This window comes from Ascidia mentula, chromosome 1 (assembly GCF_947561715.1).
Source record: "Ascidia mentula chromosome 1, kaAscMent1.1, whole genome shotgun sequence".
Taxonomy (NCBI): Eukaryota; Metazoa; Chordata; class Ascidiacea; order Phlebobranchia; family Ascidiidae; genus Ascidia; species Ascidia mentula.
In genome coordinates, this window is record NC_138566.1 from 8,078,130 (window position 1) to 8,097,057 (window position 18,928).

Below are 18,928 nucleotides of genomic sequence, written 5' to 3' on the forward strand. Positions count from 1 at the left end.
GTATATTGGTGCTTCTACGTATTGTATCGTAATGCGATAAGTAAATTGCAGTTTTAGTCGATCGTGTGTTTGGTTTAGATACGAGAATTACTCCAGAAGTTTCATTTAGTCAGCCAAAACCTTAAAGTTTTTTTATGATGAGTGAAATCAAACATAACTCACCGGAAGACCAGTACACTGTATAGTTTCGGAGTTTGCACCTTCGCAATCTTGCACTCCTTCAATTCTGTTTACACAAACTCTTCGTCTGGTCTGTGATGCTTGGCCACATGTCACGCCACAACCACTCCAAGCACTCCATGGCGACCAATACGTACAGGCCTACAACAAAGCGGTTGATACGACATTTAATCCAAGCCCAAAGTCATACCACAAACTTAAAACCACATATTTCAAGGCATATACAAATGCACTTTGACTCACAACTCACAAGAATTTTTCGCTTTCACAAAATTGAAACCCGATTTGACTACCCGATATTTTGCACCCCTATGTTGTCCTTGTCAGAAATAGTAATATCTCTTACTTTGTGAAAGTAAAATTTTAATTCAACAGTCGGCGGTAACTATTGATTGATACTAACCTGGCCGTTACAATACGCTGTGTCAAAGGAGCGACCGATGCATCCCATCTCTCCTTCCCCAACGTCTTCAGAACATGTTCGAAGTCGAACTCTGGTTCCTCCACCGCAGTTCTTATCGCAGTCGGCCCACTCTTCCCAGTTCCGCCATTCGGGGCAACTCTGAGTAATTTTGAAAACAAATAAATGTTTTGCACAGAAGCTTTTATGCGTTTTTAAGAAATAATAATAAATTGCCAGAATGGAGTTTCAACAACAAACGGTCATAAACTGCAGTAGCAAAACACATGACGTACCTGGGTGTTGCAAGCCTCCATAAGTTCATCAAGTCCCTCGCACTCGTTGATATCCTCTTGGTAGTTATAGCAAACTCTCCTTACCGACCTTGAACCTCCGCCACATGTTGCGCTGCAACCACTCCAACTTCCCCAGCTTGCCCAACTTGCACAATCCTACACAACATATTTGTAATCGATGCAATTGGGGAAAGCAATGGTGCCAGGCGAACAATAAATCTCTTTAATTTTTGCATAAAAATTTTTGAAAAAAAACGACGTCACTTGTCAAAGAATGTGAATTAGTACAAAAAGCAGATAGTTATATTTTTAACGAAGTTTAACCAACAAGTCCTGTCACAAATATTCACAAGTAGCTAAAAGACAAAATTTCAAGCGTGTTCACCTCCGCGAACCTCATACTTCTCACCACAAATACTACTTCTTTTTTGTAACTTTAAGATGCTTACCCTTGTAACACATATTTCCTGTCGTTGGAACGATCCTGGGCAGTCTGTCACGGGTTCCTCGCCTCGCACGCACAAGCGTGTGATGATTCGAATTCCCTGACCGCATGTGGTAGAACATTCAGACCAGGATCCCCATCCTTCCCATGAACTGCACGGCTGTAGAAGGATACACAAGCTAATCGATCAGACTGAGACTACAGAAAAACTACTTCTAATTAAAAGAGTTGTAATGTCAATTCAGGTGTGCTATTACTGTAACCAGTTTACATATGGTGTTGTACACTTGGGCATTTCCAACCATCACAGTGAACGAACCTGTTCATTGCATGACGCTAGACGACTTGGAGCGCCAGTGCAACCATTTTCACCGGCAGATCCGGCGATGCATCTCCTCCTTTGAATGTAGGTTCCTCCACCACAACTTCGAGAGCATTCTTCCACATCATCGGGAGTCTCGGGCCAATCCTGCCAGGAGGGACAGTTTGTCTGCGCAAAAGCAATCGTGCAAATTTATCTTCTCTGTGGGGGTAAATTCTTGTTAGCAAACGTGAATATTTGTGTTTTATTGAAGGTGTAATCGTGCTGGTAAGCAATAAAAGGTTTATTTTTTAAGAAGAATTGTAAATGATGACTTTTACAGGACAGACACATGCATTTGTGTATGTTTTTTCTACAATAATAATGCATTTGCGGGGTTCTATTGTAAACCGGAGTTGTATATTCACATACGAAGGCTTTGGAACATGATACAGGGAAAAGTAAAGTTTTGATGAAGGAATATATGATAGTGTGGTTTATAGTTTGGTGCCAACCGACAATTAATTGAAGCATTTGAAACTAAAGATCAGCAATTTTCAGTCATTGACAGAGACTCACTCTGAGTATGCATGTTTGAGTTTCCGACCCTTCTCCTTCGCAGTTGGGAACAACAGACACATCTCCTGTACATTCGCGGGATCTGCGTCTATCTCCCTCGCCACATGTCACACTGCAAGGACTCCATGGTCGCCAGTTAGACCACAACGAACAAATCTACGATATTTTGTTATTATTAACCTAATAAAATTCCAAACTTTCAACATTGCAAAGTACTTCGTGTAGTTTGACTTCAGAAACATATATCCAACATGTAAAATCACACGTAAACACGCAGATATTAATTATCTCGTTTTCCTAAATTTGTAACGCCTACTACTCATATGAACCAACGCTGCGTCATTAACAGTTATTACCAAAGCCGGGAATTAAATCCTTAAAAACTTACCAACTCGGCACAGCCTTTGGTTTCAGCTCTCAAACCACGACATCCGGGACCTCCGTTTACTCCATATTCACAGACGCGAGTTCTGGTGACGCGAGATCCTCCGCACGTCACAGGACAATCGCTCCAGGTTGTCCACGGCGTCCAGCGAGGGCAGGGCTGCAAAAAGGACGACCCGAACCCGTTCGGATGTGTTGCAATTCCCCAAACAAAATCACCTATTAGTCGTCTGGGAAAGGTTAGTTGCGCCTTCGTTTTGAAGGCGGTTAATAGGAAGGAACCACGCGGGCGGTGGTGTTGTTAAAGGCGATATTTTTTAATATTGCCTGGAAGAGATTCCGCAGGATATTTGGCGAATCGCTTCGCCTGTTAGTTAAAAGCTGGGAAAGTCAAAGGAAAGAGTATAGAGTGTGAGAGTGAACCTCGGTCGTGTGAGTCGGGTTAGTGAATGCAACCCAAATCTGCTGACCTGGCCGTTGCAGTAAACTGTCTCGGATGCCGGCCCAGAACATTCAAGTCCGGGAGAAGAATGAAAACAGACTCGACGTCGAGTGGACGTACCGTTGCCGCACGAAACACTACAACCTGTCCATTGGCCCCAGTTCGACCACGTGGGGCAAAACTGTGTAACAGTGAAAGTTAAGTAATGTGTTGATGCGATCTCGACGCACGCCCAGTGCCTTGACGCACCTTGATGTTGCAGGAAACATTGTCGGTTAGGGGACCGGTGCAACCGCTCTCGCCGGGCTGCCCGTTTAGGCACGAGCGCGATCGGAACTGGCGACCACCGCCACAATCGGCGTCGCAGTTTCCCCAGTTGCTCCAACTGGACCAAGAAGGGCATGTCTGGTATTGCAAACAGGGGTTACACAAACCGCCAATGAATTCCACCTAAAACCTGTTTCGAACGAATCGCGCCGAAGACGCGGCGAGAACCCTAAAATATGCATAGCCCGGATAGCTGTTGTTACTATACCTGTGTGTTGCAAGTAGTGCTCAGGATGTCGACGCCGTCATCGCAGCCGATATCTCCCACGGAGCCGAATACGCAGACACGTCTTCTGACAATGACTCCCCCACCGCAGGTGACTGTGCATTCGTCATTCTGAGTCCACTGCGACCACGTGGGACAGGGAGCCGTGTTGCAAGTCTATTGATGATAACGAGCTTGATATATAGGGCTGACCAGGCGGAAATATGTTGCACTACAGATAATTGCTCACAAATATACTGATTACAATCGCAACAAACACAGATGTGCCACGACGCGAAATTACGTAAGATGTAATAACACAGGCGCGGGTGGGTTGGTACAAGACGCTTCACCCTCGACTAACCTCGGTTTGAGTTCTTTCTCCATCTGGACAGACGCCTTCGTTTTCACCAAAACCTCCGACACACACTCTTATCCTTGTGCGAGAGCTGCTTCCACAAGTGGATCCGCAGGATGTCCACTCACCCCATTCACCCCAGGTCGCTAAAATAAACAGTTAGTTTTTGAAAACCTTTCTATTCGCGCAAAACCACAACTAACACCGTTTAGTCATTTTGACTCGATCAAAACATCAATAGTAGCCAATTACACTGAGGATATTTTACCTCGTCCACAAGCGAAGGTTGCGACGTTCTCCACCACAGATAGCAGGGCTTCGAAGTCTTTTACGAAGAATGCGTACGTGCTGTCGGGGTCCGAAGCAATGGCATTAATCTCGTTTCTGTCGATGCGATCCGTTACAGCGATTGCCACAACACGAATTCCGAGATTTTTCAGTTGCTAAGAACATGAAAGTAACTTTATAGGTTGGAACGTGACAGACAACATGTCAGAACGACACATGTTTAAACATGTCTAATAAAGTCAGATAATTAAACTATAAGTTATTTGTACCCTTCATTGTAGCCATAATCAATAGTTTTAATCAGTTTTATACATAACATGCCAGTGGTTGGGAAATTTCGTTTTCAAGTGGCATATGTAACAAGGTAACTGTAAGTAACATAGCATAAGTAGCATAAGTGTCACAACCTACCACCACAGTTTCGCTAGGTTCGTCCTGGGCACGACCATCGGTCAATACAACGGCGAGACTCGAAATGTCAGGTCTGTCTCCTTCTGCTTCTGTGAACATATTAGTCGCGGCGTAGGTGAGAGCTTTTCCGGTGTGTGTTCCGGTTCCGTTGTACACGACGCGGTTGATTCGATCTATCAGATCCTGGCTGCTGGTAGATTGGGCAAAACTCCACAGAGGGTAGACGACCTTGTTATACCGAAGTGCAGCCACCTGCGACGGAATTTATATTGTCAAAGTCAGAGCAAAACTTTATACTTGACAAAAGGTTTCCAAAATGATCCGACGTAAACCTATCTAAAAGCTTTAATTCATTAACATGATTCGCTTAACTGTACCCCGCCTTCTTAAATCTATTTTATCGAGTAGTGCGTAAGTAAGCCAACATATGATGCAAGTCTACTCGACCCATAGGTAGACCACATTACCCGTGTTAAATCCAACCCGACGTTGAGGCGGCGAACAATAGACCTCATGAAACTTCTCACAGTTTCAAAATTCGTCTTTCCAATACTGCTGCTTGAATCGATGATAAAGCCGATATCAAGAAGTGTACAATCTGTTCAATAACATAAGTTAAACTTCGATTTTACGTTTTGGGCTATAGATATATCGCAACAGCCTTAACTTGAGCTGGCTAAATTACGTGATACTATTACTTTAAATTCGATACCGAAAAATATGCAGCTATTTGGTGATTTTTAATGTCAAACATTAAAAAATGATAAGTACAGTATGTTAGCTAACATCAGCGCTGTGGTCGAAGTGTTACAATTGCATGCACTGTATATTCTTTGTAAATACGACTTTGTTAAATGATGCGGTTAAAAGCAAGATTACATCAAACGTATTTCTGGCCTGCAAACAAGAGAACATGCAAACACTGTTAGTGTGGATTTATGTCAAAGATCAGTGACAAACTTCGAAATATTAGCGTTTGGTTAAAAAGCAAAGAATGCTATTTGTAAAGAAGGTGTTATTGTCAGTGGAGCATGACAACGTTAGTTTTGGTGTTTAAACTTACTGTCGAGAACCGGTTTTGGTGGGGGATCTGTTTCGGAAAAGAATATTGTAATACAACAAAAAGTCACAAAAACTTTTCGCCAAAACTATACACGTTTGTAACTTACCACATCTGTTCGTGTTGCAATCTAAAATTTCAAATGAGCCATCTTCCTCGCAACCTTCATCCCCGGGAACTCCAAACAAACAATCCCTGTATCTTTCCTGTATAAAATCGCACAACAATAACATTTGTTAGTATCCAATTTTTTTTTTAAATATGCATTTTCTAGAATTTCTAGTCATATTTTCCCCGGTGTGATCAAGACTGCACAAGTTCCTACCGTAAATCCGCCTCCACAAGTCACAGTACAAGGAGACCAGGGTGCCCAGTTGTCCCAGTATGGACACGTTCCTTCGTTGCACGGTGCAAATTCCTCGTTGGGTCCTTCACAGCCCTGGGCCCCGATTGTTCCTCCCGGACAATTGCGGAAACGTCTTCTTCGACCCATTCCACATTGCATAAACTCGCCCACATCGTTGCGACATCCACCCCACGGACTCCATTGGGCCCAAGTAAAACAAGGTGTCTGAAAGAATGCCAGTTTGTAAGTTTTTGGGAATATTTAGTTTGCTTTTTTTTGTATAAAAATAGTTCAAAGACAACACAAATGTAATGCTACCATAGATAATTACGACACTATAGGGAATATGGCAAAATAAAGGAGTTTTTTCCACTGTTCCATAGGTCTGGCAAAATGGTTTAAATGGATTAAAAGCTCACCAATTCGTCACACTCTTTCGATTCGGTAGGGGTTCCTTCGCAACCGGTCATTCCAAAAACTCCGTTTTCGCAAACCCTAGACCTTGACTGATCGCCGAAGTTGCAAGTAGCCGAACAAGGACTCCAGTCGCCCCAATCACCCATGTATGCTACAAACAATGATCAGTTGATGGTGACAGAAGTATTTTAAAAAGGTCTACATTTTGAAATGAATACATGCTGTTCACTTACGACAAGGGTCTGTGGCACATGTTCGCGCTTCCTGAGCATCTCCCTCGCAGTCATCTAGAGTCCCGTACCTACACGCCCTTGTTCTCGTTTGCACAGCTCCGTTGCAAGTTACACTGCACTCCGACCACTCGGTCCAAGACGTCCAGCGCGGACAAGGCTAGTAAGGAAAGATGTTAAATAGACTCAACATTAAACAAAAAACACAATATTTTCCAACATGGGTTCTCCAGATACTTCAAAATTTCGCACATTTTTTGCGTGTTGAATCAGAACAATTTGGTGATAATTTTACCTGGTCGTTGCAGCCTTGCGTCTCGACAAGCACGCCGCGACAACCAAGATCACCAGCCACGCCGTTGTCGCAGTTTCTCGTTCTCCTCTGAGTGCCTCCGTCACAAAACACTGTACAGTTGCTAAATGGTGACCACTGCGACCAGGACGGACATACTTGCGTGTTACACGTCACCGTTTCCGACTTGGCCCCATCGGCGCATCCTTCGTCACCAATCTGTACGACACAACAAAGTTCCCGAAATAATGTCGCTGCTGCAAATTTTTATCTGACCTCTACGAATAACTGCACGAAATCTGATTAAACAATGCGTAGGTTTTTTATAAATACATATTATGAGGGCTCTAATTTAGATACTCGGAAAAACTTTGCGAACCTGTCCATTTTCGCACGGACGATATCTGGTTGAAATTCCGACGCCGCAGGACAAAGAACAGTCGGAGAATGGACCCCAGTCTCCCCAACCCGAACATCTGTTTGTGTTGCAAACCTGCTCGTCAGTGTTGTCGCCGGGACAAGCGAAACCCTCTGCGAAATACACACGTTACGTGCTGAATATTATACACCTATCCCCGAGGGAGGAAACCCACAAGCACTCATACCCAATATTAACTTCTAATTTTAATATTGCGGTGATTGCGACAGTTTTTTTTTGCTGTATCTTTGCAGTATTCTAAACGCACACCCACCTGATCCTTCGACCAAATTACAAGTTCGGGTTCTGTATTGAGTTCCGCCGTCGCATAGGGCGTTACAATCGGTGTATTCGCCCCATTGTCCCCATGTTCCACAACTTCCCGTGTTGCAGTCGGCATTTTCCATAAGAACGCCGATACATCCGTCTTGACCGGGCAAACCGTTCTCGCAGGATCGGGAACGACTCTGTAGAAATGCAAAATCGAAAATGTCCTTCTACCACTTCGTACCAGACTTTTTCAATAGTACAATTGTTCTAAGAATAAAAAGACTGGCCCATACAGTTATTAACATTGTCAGTTTGAATTTGATGATTGCATAAGTTTTTGCCGAAACGTCTTAAACATGACAATGTTAATAACAATATAGGACAATCTTTTTATTCTCAGAAATATGAGTATGAGCAAATCCGTGATTTGTGTTCCTAACAATAGTTCTCTTTACAAGATATGATGTTAAATAGGTTCTCGCACTACTACAGCACATGTATAACATAAGCATTGTAATTACCATGCTTCCTCTTCCGCAGGGTCGGTCACAAGTTGACCATTCACCCCACGATGACCAGCTCGGGCACAGTCTGACGTTGCAACTGACGGTTTCTGAGGCAGAGCCTGTGCAGCCTTCCTGACCAACATCGCCGTTGATACACGACCTGGATCTGAACTGCCGACCGTCTTCACCACAAGGTTCTCTGCAACAAGATTCTTATAATTACTGAAGGCCGCTTATTACAGAGACCCAAAGCCTACGATCACACTTCCACACACATAATTCAAGTGATGAATATCAGTGATCGTGCGTCGATGACGTTTTGACGAAAAATCACTGTCAAAATGGCAAACTCACGAGCAGGGTGTGAATCCACTCCATTCGGACCAAGATGCACAAGAACCGTCGTTACAATCTTCGACTTCGGTTATTTCCCCGACACATTCATCCTCTCCCACGTTACCAAACTGACAAGCTCGGCTCCTCTCCCTCCTTCCGTCGCCACAAGAGGGTGTGCACTGTCCCCACTGACTCCATTCTTGCCAGACAGCACAATTCTATAATAGAAACGCATTCAGTGTTATGATGCTGTGGTTGCCATCACGATAAATAGTACACATTCATCTGACTATGAATTAAAAAAGTCAGTTCTATTCAGCAACATTTGCGTTTCGATTACAGTTGCTACAACTTCAAAACAGTCCATACTATTTCATCCAGAAAAACAAGCACTTACTTTGATAAAGCAGGTTTCCTGCATCTCGATCTCTCCGACGCAACCGACATCGCCAACTTGGCCGTTGATGCAATCCCGAGATCGGATTATCGTTCCCGATCCGCAGCTGGCGCACTCTTGCGTGATCGTCCAGCTTGACCACACTGGACAGGGTTGGGTTTCACAGGCGCGACTCTCGTCTGCAGCTCCGTCACATCCAACATCACCGACTTGACCTCCTAGTATTCCCAAAAAAGTGGGTAATATTGTTAGTTTTTGGTACAATTCGTTTTTGTATTCACAAAGTGTCTTTCGGAATTGTTGTGCTGTAAATTAAAACATGGGAATTTCGCTGGTGTTATCAATTTGTAACGCATCCCAAAAACAATAGATGGAAGACCTGCTACAACACTTATTACCCGCTTTAGTCTAATCACACAACCAAGTGACGACAAAATTTCATTACATCAACAGAAAAGCATTTGCGTCGTACCCGAACATTCCCGAAATCTGGTTTGAGCGCCGCCGCCGCACGACAATGAACAAAGACTCCACGTCGACCACTCGGTGAAGTTGGCACAAGAAACTCCAGTCGTGCAAACCACCGAATCGACCGTGGAACCACCACATAGACTGGCTTCCGTCGGTGAAGGAAGACATTCCCTTCTTCTCAGTTGCACGCCGTCGCCACAATTGGCGGAGCAGTCTCCAAACGGCTCCCATTGGCCCCAGTAGGGACAAACATTCTCGTTGCAAACCTCGTACTAAAAAGGAAGTGATTGTAAGCTTAATCCAGGCTTTCCGTGTATTTCAAGTTAAATTTGTGAGAAAAGCAACAGAAAAAAAAGATTTCATTTCTATCATATAAACTTTCAAGATCCATTGTGTCGCCTACTAAATTCTTACATTTTCGTACATGCCATGGATAGAAGATTAAAATGGTTTCGAGAAGTCAAAATCTACTTGAATGCAATCTAAATTCTCAGCAATATACCTTGGTAGCGTTGCCCATGCATCCCGGCATTCCTTCCGATCCGCCGACGCAAATTCTTGTGTACATTTGTCGTCCACCACCGCATGAGGCGCTACATTCACCTGAGCGTTGCCAGGGACTCCAAGTCTCGCATTGTTGGTTGTTGCAAGCTGACGCCTCGAAGGAATCACCTTCACATTCCGCGTTGCTCTCGGCAAACTGACAGGTCCTACATTGAAGATTGATTATTGAAAATCTACATGTTATTCCATCTTCCTGCTTCTATATGCTGGACAACTTGCAGGTGCTCGTCAAACAGATCGTATGAATATATTTGTAAATAATGACGATATCGGCCTCAACTGTCACAATGACAGCGCCATGTCTGTAGTGATGATACGACTATACACGGTAGAGCTTGGACATTATCCCTCAATTGACCAATTTTATAATTTTCTTGGGGTTATTTACAATACCTTTCTCTGCTGCGTATTCCTCCTTGGCATGACGCTGTACATTCTCCGAAATCACTCCATTCGGTCCACGTCGGGCAAGAACCCTGACCCTGACACGTTTGTGTGTCAGTGGAAAGCCCGGAGCATGCTCCAATACCTGGCACACCGTTTCGACACTCACGTCTTCTCATCTGTATCAAAAATAAAGACTTGGTAACACGAGCATCGAAGCCAATTATGACAAGTATTGATGTGTGGTTAAAACAGTGACATTGTCTGTAGCTCGCTGAAACGTAAGATGTTTATTTACTAAAGTTTGTAACTTACCCTAGTTCCGCTTCCACAAGAAGAAGAACAAGCTTCAAAGTCTTCCCAGTCGGTCCAGTACTCACAGTCATTCAAGGCACAGTCGGTAGCCATTGTGGCGTCTTCGATTAAATCACATCCAGTATCTCCAATAACTCCATTGAGGCAAATACGAGAACGAGTTTGTTTGCCTAGAAATGAAAGCAAGGTTGACAACAGGTCAAAAAAACAATAAAACGAAGCAAAACCAATAGAAAAATTTTTTATTTCAAACATAATTTTTACACCTACCCCCTCCGCAAGTAACCGGACACGCGTCGTAGGAACTCCACTCTCCCCACATTGCGCAATCACCAGTGTTGCAGGCGACCTCCTCTCTGCTGTCACCGAAACAAGTAAATCCATCGATTGCGTTGATGCATTCCCTGATGAAACAAACGAGAAAGTGTTGCCGTAACGCGCTTACAAGTTCGTGGGATCTTTCCGTTCGAAACAAGTATTACAACACAATACAGAAAGGCTGACAAAACAGAGAACATAGAAACATTTGCGACAAAAAAAAACACAAATAAACAATCGAAAAAAATATAAGCTGCTGCTTTGGGGTCTCAAGATGTCGGTTGCATTTTGCAGATCACCTTGTACGAGCTCTAACCCCTCCGCCACAGGTAACCGAGCAATCTGAATACCCGGACCATTCGGACCAGAATTGCTCGTTAAACAATTTGAAACATTCAGGAAGCGCAGGACACAAAACTGACTGAAATGAATCACCCACGCAATCACTCCCACTCTCGCAGATTCTGAAAAAACAAGTTCCTTTTAGCAATTGTGGTTTTCAATTCTCATCCACGAAACAGATTCAATCTTTCTCAAACTGTGCGGCCCGGCGTTCTGGTGCGTTGTTTTGAGTCGCGTAACAATTTATTTTTTTTAAAAAAAAAACGGTGGAAGCAACAAGTTAACTAATTCTTGTGCGACTGAAAATTGTTTACATAAAATTTTTGTTCTGATAGATTTGCAGTGAATCTTTCCAAATGCCTCGCATGCGAAAAAAACTACAGAAGAAAGCCATGATAACAATTTATGTTTCACCTGGTTCTGATACGAGGAACTTCTCCACAGGTTTCACTGCACTCGCTCCAAGCAGTCCATTGTCCCCATCGTGGACAATCTCCCGAATCACACGAGATAAAACTTCTTTGGTTTCCAGGACAATCCACTCCGGGAATGCCCCCAGTGCATACTCTGAAAAGTAGGAAAAAGGAGGTCTTTCCACAGCAATAATAAACCGGACACATCATCACATACAGTTTTGTAAATATTCCTAACAAATGACCATAAAACACAAAAATCACACAAATTTATAACTTCAAAGTTCAGGCATTTATAACGAACAAAAACCATCACACAGAATATTGAAAACGATGTTTTAGTAGTTAAATGCTCACCTGGTTCGTGTAAGTCTCCCAGGTCCACAAGATGACGAACACGCGCCGATTATTCTCCAATCCGACCACGATGGGCAGTCCACGCTCGTGCAAATCCTCGTTTCCGAATTTGGACCCAGACACTGAGCTTTGCTTGGACAGGTTCTTCAACAGTTCACAAAATCCCGTCTTTAGCGAAATGATCAAGTGCGTAGCAGCAAGCAGCATCTGACGCCATGCCAGCTGGTCGATGAATATTTGCGCCAAACAGTTTTGGAGCAAACAGACGAGCGTTGCAATCAGCATTTGGTGATTGTGAAAGAAGCGTGAAAAGCGCACGAAACGCGAAGCGTGAATAAGCACAAAACAAAGCGCTGTAATCATATGACTAATTCACTCTCCTTCGTGACATTAGCGTTTGTGTTTGATGTTCAAAGCGTGAGCACAGCACTGCACAGAGACGGATGCACAAAAAGAAGAATGTGACGCACAGAAATTAAACGATTGAACGCAAAAGCAAAAAGACACGGGTGGCAAGCCATTCATCATTGAGCAAACAGAAAACAGGGCATAAAAGCAAGGTAATATTGTAACCGAATTCATGCAAGCTGCGGCTGTAAAGCGAGCGAAAATATAAACAACAAGGCATAAGTTGGACAATCGTTCTTACCTTGTTCTGGAGGATACTCCACTTGCACACGTGGCGCTGCAAGACGACCAGTTGTTCCACTGCGACCAGTTAGGACACGCGGCGTCGCCACATATCTGTGTTTCGGCACCTGGGCCAGGACAAGCAACATCGTTGGGTTCGGCTCCGAAGTTAACGCATTCTCGAGTCCTGCGTCCAAAACGCATAGTTAATGGTTACGTACTGTGTTAGCAGACAAACATTTGGAAGTTTCTTATCCGACAAAGTGTTTAGACTTACCTGAGGCGTGAGCTTCCCCCGCAAGAAACGGGACAGTTCGACCACGGTACCCAGAGACCCCAACCCATGCAATCGCGCTCTTTGCATGTAATTTCCTATAAATGGATTTTAGATGTGTTTATTTGGACGGCAATAGTTTGTATATGCTAGTCTGTTGGTAGTTACTTCTAATTGCAAATTACACGTCCATAAACTTACTTCTCGCGCAATTCCCGGACAGTATTCTGAACCTGGGACCGATCCGACACAGCCCCGGAATTTAATTTGGGTTCCTTCGCCGCAAGTAGCAGAACAATCCGTCCATCCACTCCACAACAACCAATGTGGCACATCTATAATTGTATGTAAACATCGAGTTGAAAGAATATAAGGTTTAGCGAGAAGAAAAATCCAACAGCACATATTTTTATATTATGTTACCTTCTGATTGAGGTGTTTCGGTCACAGGTCGTGTTGTGGTTGCTGGTGGTGCCGTAAGTGCAGCGCATTGGATAGGAGCTGCATCACAAAAAGAACTGGCGTAAAAAACAAACTCCTTCATTACGTCACACCGTAATTGCAACTTTTGGTAGAAAAAAAAGTTAAAAGAGTTACCAGCAGTACACAAATTAGGCTTCAAACCAAGCAATGATACGAAAAATTAATGCAACGAAGCTTACATAATGGCAAGAAACACTGTTGTGAGTTGCCGTCAAAGCAACATCCCCTCCTGTATGCACACTCGAACGCGTTTGTTGGTGAACCGCAGGGTATTCTGAAAGGATTGATGTCGGATCAGTGTTTCACAAACTTGACACAAATGGGTAAAACATGTTTACAACCTACCTGTTAAAAGACGCAGCTTGGCAGCATTCTGACCTCGGAGGTTGGACCGTTGGTGGAGCCTGTAATTAGGAAAAAGTGAAATAATTGCCACCTCGTTCAAAAACACGCTACAATAACACGTGTAATGTAAGTTTGGACATGGAATGTTACCTGTGTTGTGGCGGGTGCTGCTGTAGTCGTTCCTGTAATTACAACAACAAATTGAGAATATTAAATTTTCCTTTTTGACGCCGAACGAAAAAACAACTTGACAACAGCAAACGCTTTCGGTCGGGGTATATAAAGTTACTTGCAAACCAAAAGGGCGTGACCACAAAAATTCGACATTAAATAAAGGCGCAAAACAAACAACACGCGCCGGACTTGAGTTAGAGCTTGCATTCTAACAAACAGGTAAACAAACACTCACGAATTTGGCAGAGGGACCCAGCGTAGCCTGGAGCACAGACACACGCAAATTGGATTCCAGAGCTTTGACACAAACCTCCGTTCAAGCAAGGTTGAGAGAGACAAGGATCTAAAAGCACAACCAGTAGGGTTTAGAGGTCGTAGGAATGATTTCCGAGTCCCGCCGCGGGCCTATGCGACGAAATTACTTCGATCATTTCTGCATCATCGATCTAATTCCGCCGCCTCCACGACACGCCCATTGATAGAACCAGGTGACGGGCGTTAATTTGTGAGCGCCGAGTGTCACCACATAGAGGGAAAAGTGATTATATGTGACCAACCGGAGGGATTAAGAATTTAATTGCCTGCTTTGATCAAAGGGCAAGTCCAAAGTTCTGCTTCCGACATACCGCAAGGCTCGAAAAAGTTATGTAATACAATCACACTGGTGATTACTTATTAGTTTTAACATGGCAAAGTGCGCGATAAGGCACAGTGTCCTGATGGTCGTGTTGTTTTGAGGAGTATCTTGTGCAAATAATTTTCATACGTTGTTGACAATTTTAAACGCACAGTTTGGAATTTAATCAATATTTAGTGATATGGGGTTTAATGCATCTTACCAGTTGGCCGATTGTCAATTTCACAGTTGGTCCCCACAAATCCAGAGGGACAAACACAAAAGTAGGCGGTGCCTTGATTGCGGCATTGGCCTCCATTTTGGCAGGGAAATGTTGAACATAGGTCTGCAAATAAACTTCCGGTAAAGTTTCCACACAAGAAAATAATGTTAGTAAGCAGCTAATTACCACGGCCAAAGAAGCATACACAGTAAAATTAATTCAGAAAAGGGAAATTGCTACGCTGACACTTACCAACTGGTACGGCTCGTCGGGTTATAAAGAACTTTCGGCTGTCGCAAGGTCCGTCGAACCACTCGGCAAGAAGATCGCTGAATGTACCGATGGTGTTGTGTGCCAGAATGTATAAACAATCCTCGTCACGCTGGGCTGTGGGTTCGAAGTAGCGGATTTGGGGCAGCGAGAACCAATTTTGGAAACCGACCTGGCTTCGCAACGGGATCGAAGTCCCATCACTCCAAACCCATTGGCCTTCCACCGCTGCGTCACTTCCGGCGATCCAGTACCCGGCTGCCCAAGGCGACCCATCCCATGTTCCTTGCTCAATCACACCAATATCAAATTGCAGTTGTTTTCTGACAACGGCCTGAATATCGGCATTGTTGATGATCAGAAGTTGTTGGTTGACGGTATTCGCGTAAAGCAGGGCTTCCCGGAACGTCACCCGCGCAAAGTAGTACGTGTAAATCCAGCCGTTGTATGTGAAGGAACGCACTAAAACCGTGGACATATGTTACATACAAACACTACATATAAAAATCTAGCTAGGTTTATGCAACAAGGTTATATAACACACGAATTTTAAAGCTATTATTTTTTAAATTTCGCAAGTTTATACGGGGAGTATACATCAAACAACAGTAAGGTGCCGAATACGCAAACCCATGTTTTTAGGTGTTTACACTGAAACAAAATTCTTCTTTGCAAGATTGCAAACACTGGATCGAAACGAACAACGAGTAATAACCTTGCGAGGCCGGTATGCTTGGTACAGTAAGACCTCCGGTTGTCCCTGCGACGCTTCCAGGTACCACACCGGCTGGAAAACCGAAGCCGGCCCCTTGGAAGGTCTGAGAGAGGACAACGGTTCGCCCATCTTCACCACCTTGTCGGAATGAACCCACCTCGGCGGTTTGGAAACAAGAAGGCTGAATCCGAAAGCGCAACAGTTCAAATACCAATTTTAAATCAAGTTGTATTGCAGGGAAGAGTGTGTTATGGGTTGAACACGCAACCAAATTCTTTTTTTCAATCAGGTGGTTTTGACATCATAGCAATTACACGATATTTTAAAATATTTAAAAAATGACAATACCGTTTCTTCGTCACCGCCGCTTTCCAGCTCATTATAGCAACAATCGTACACCATCGTACACCGCGTCTGGTCGCCCTGAGCCACCACATTGCCTGATATAGCAGATGTGAGGTTAAAAGTGTGCGCTGACTTGCAAGTGCATGCATTTATAACCTACCGGCATTATCTCTGCATGCATTTCGATCTGCTTTGCTAATATTGCAGGTCCGAGGATCTTCGATCGTGGCAGTGACGAGCAAAGCAGTTCCGTAAACTTCCTCGAAACTCCGCATCTGTTGTGCGAAGAATATTTATGTTTGTTAAAAACACGAAAACGCCATTACAGGTTTTGTTCCGGAGAACGAAATGTTTCATAAACGATGGCAATTGTTTCAAAATTCTATAGCTTTCAAAGGTTTGATATTTACGATTCCATTTGTGGGCATCATGTCTGAACCAAGTATAGCAAGAGTATACACACAATTTTCTAGTGTGATATGGATCCGAATCGGCGGTTTAAAGATATTTAATTACCTGTATATCGGGCATCGCCGTGGTTATCTGTGCCTCGGATCCAGTCATGTGGAAGGCCAGAAAAGCCACAAGCGCCACCGCGCGGCCAACCTCCATCTAGCCTGCAATTATAAGTTGCATGAAGCTTAAACGAGGATAAAAATTAGAGGTAATATAGAGACGGACGAAGCTTTGCCGCCAGCTTTCGCTCTGCTGCGTTTTCCAGACTGCCCCCAGGGCACGTCATATGATATTTACCGGGCAGTTAGCACTGTGCCTTACACCAGATAGAACGCTCGATCGCTACGGGCAACTCGGCTCACTTTAGTGCGCTGACGACGTCACTACGCACGACATAAACGCAAAGAAAACGATATTTTTGGCGCGTGTGGCATTTACATCATAAAGTTAAAATGCCAACTGACGGCGTGCATCATCTAAATACAACCAAATTTCAAACAGCTTTTCGGTTGACCGCAAAGTTCACGCAAAAGAGTCCATGTTAAACGTGGAACAAATTCTTGGTCCTTGAAGGGAAAGTCTATTTCCATATATTTTAAAATGAGCATTTACGTAATGATTACTACAGCTTCGTGTCTCCGTGGGAAATCGTGGTTTTTACCATTTTACGCAAACTAATACTTAAACGTCATACCTCTGGCGTGCAATGTTTCATAACAATGACAACTTAAAAATGGTGCATGGGCCATTGTTCAAAAGAAGCATGGTAGTCACAGAAATATTTAGGCCCCCTAATTTAACACCTTGTTTCGCAAGGCTTCGGAAGTGCGGCTTTGAAATTGACGCAGGAAGCGGGCGGCGGCGTTTAATTAGAAGGATATTTTGATGAGTATGGTCTTTGGGTTGACCGTGCCTTCATCGAACATAGTACGTACTGCCCCGGAGCTAGCGCCTATATGTAGGTGAAGTTTGCATTAAAATACCGGGGCAAAAGTATCACCATAAAATTAAAAACTATCTTATATTAATCCCCCTTCCTGAAGAACGCCATTTATAGCGACATGCGCTGCCGATAATCGCAAAATGTAACAACTTATACTGACGAATATGTTATTATGATTGGTGTCAAAGTTGGATTTCAAGCAGACCCAAAAATGATTAAGATATTTTAATTACAATACAGCAAATAACTACTCACCTTCTGGACTAATTAACTCTAGCTGACGATGTTTTTAAAGTCTGTCCTATTTTGATGGTTCGTTTCGGCAAATAAAATCAACAAGACAAATTTCCCAGCTAGTTCGAAAATTTGTCACGTGACAGAATGCCTGTTGCGTCCGCACTACTTGATCTCAGTCGCGAACTGGCTCAAGTCTCCACACCGCGACTCTTTCAACTTTTTTCGCCTTTTTTCTTCACGCGCAGCGGCGCCGGTTTTTGCGTGCAATCAAAGTTATTGGCTGACTTTAGATCAATTACTTGGCGTATATACTCGCACAACAAAGGGGATTTTTTTTCAATCGTATAATACTGTTTATGAAAACCATAATTTGTTTTGAAAAAACACGAGAAAATTTATTGTATGAGAGAAAATTCAATTGATAAATAATGATTGTTTTTGTCAAGGTTTTTTGGCATAGGCGTTGCATCAATATTGTTAAATCAATTTATTTCAACAGCTGTAGTAGTATTGATGATGAATAAAGTATAGGTTCGAAACATTTACTTAAAATGATTAACAGCATCTTAGCTTTGGCTTTTTTATTCAAAGTCATTAACTCCACTTATTTTGCACCCGATTTATTTCATTAAGTTGAAACATCACAACACAAAAAAGTGCAAACGAATATTGGACATGAAGATTATTTTTTGAGGTTTGCAAAGGATTACATACGAATGTTAAGTGTCTGTTAAAATCATGTGCTGTTGCGCTACTACGTTAAATAACCTACCTGCTTTCTTTAGGTTTTGTGCCTAATTGCTGGCAACTTTTGGTACGAAACTAAGCGAAATGCAAGATATGTTTGGCAAATTGATAAATTTTGTGTGTGACCCAAACACACCATTGACGATGACAGTTGCGGTAAAAGTGGCCAGGGCAGTTTCGACCGCGGGCGTTGTTTATATCAAACAAAGCAAACCTATTAAAAAATCGCCGTTTAATTGCGCGTTTGATACGACCTGTTGAAAACTCCGCCAGACTGCGTGCAGTTTACAATCAGGATTAGAAGCTTTCCTGGTGTTTGGGTGACAGAAATGCGGACAAGGGACAAAATCCATCGTTCTAATTGAAAACCCGGCAATTATCCCGTTTTACTATCCTCTACAAACCGACCACAAAACTT

The 18,928-nt window shown here is 43.3% G+C and overlaps 1 protein-coding gene across 1 annotated transcript in view; it reads right to left on the reverse strand.

Moving 5' to 3' along the window:
• The window catches only part of LOC145905832 (uncharacterized), a 56,401-nt gene extending 39,662 nt beyond the window's left edge, over window positions 1-16,739 (reverse strand). Inside the window, 43 exon segments of the mRNA XM_082993171.1 lie at window positions 163-321; window positions 584-742; window positions 877-1,032; window positions 1,326-1,481; window positions 1,641-1,811; window positions 2,202-2,357; window positions 2,590-2,745; window positions 3,056-3,208; window positions 3,277-3,432; window positions 3,563-3,736; window positions 3,924-4,063; window positions 4,186-4,360; window positions 4,617-4,868; window positions 5,084-5,214; window positions 5,680-5,706; window positions 5,786-5,882; window positions 6,002-6,247; window positions 6,442-6,590; window positions 6,673-6,829; window positions 6,965-7,180; window positions 7,341-7,492; window positions 7,654-7,846; window positions 8,171-8,354; window positions 8,510-8,709; window positions 8,889-9,106; window positions 9,361-9,631; window positions 9,862-10,069; window positions 10,317-10,486; window positions 10,623-10,792; window positions 10,893-11,026; window positions 12,702-12,869; window positions 12,960-13,054; window positions 13,158-13,291; window positions 13,380-13,457; window positions 13,619-13,713; window positions 13,785-13,843; window positions 13,935-13,951; window positions 14,176-14,301; window positions 14,798-15,529; window positions 15,783-15,963; window positions 16,131-16,222; window positions 16,288-16,402; window positions 16,644-16,739. Coding sequence (XP_082849297.1) covers window positions 163-321; window positions 584-742; window positions 877-1,032; window positions 1,326-1,481; window positions 1,641-1,811; window positions 2,202-2,357; window positions 2,590-2,745; window positions 3,056-3,208; window positions 3,277-3,432; window positions 3,563-3,736; window positions 3,924-4,063; window positions 4,186-4,360; window positions 4,617-4,868; window positions 5,084-5,214; window positions 5,680-5,706; window positions 5,786-5,882; window positions 6,002-6,247; window positions 6,442-6,590; window positions 6,673-6,829; window positions 6,965-7,180; window positions 7,341-7,492; window positions 7,654-7,846; window positions 8,171-8,354; window positions 8,510-8,709; window positions 8,889-9,106; window positions 9,361-9,631; window positions 9,862-10,069; window positions 10,317-10,486; window positions 10,623-10,792; window positions 10,893-11,026; window positions 12,702-12,869; window positions 12,960-13,054; window positions 13,158-13,291; window positions 13,380-13,457; window positions 13,619-13,713; window positions 13,785-13,843; window positions 13,935-13,951; window positions 14,176-14,301; window positions 14,798-15,529; window positions 15,783-15,963; window positions 16,131-16,222; window positions 16,288-16,402; window positions 16,644-16,739 — 7,074 coding nt within the window.
• Between the last annotated feature and the right edge of the window lie 2,189 nt (window positions 16,740-18,928).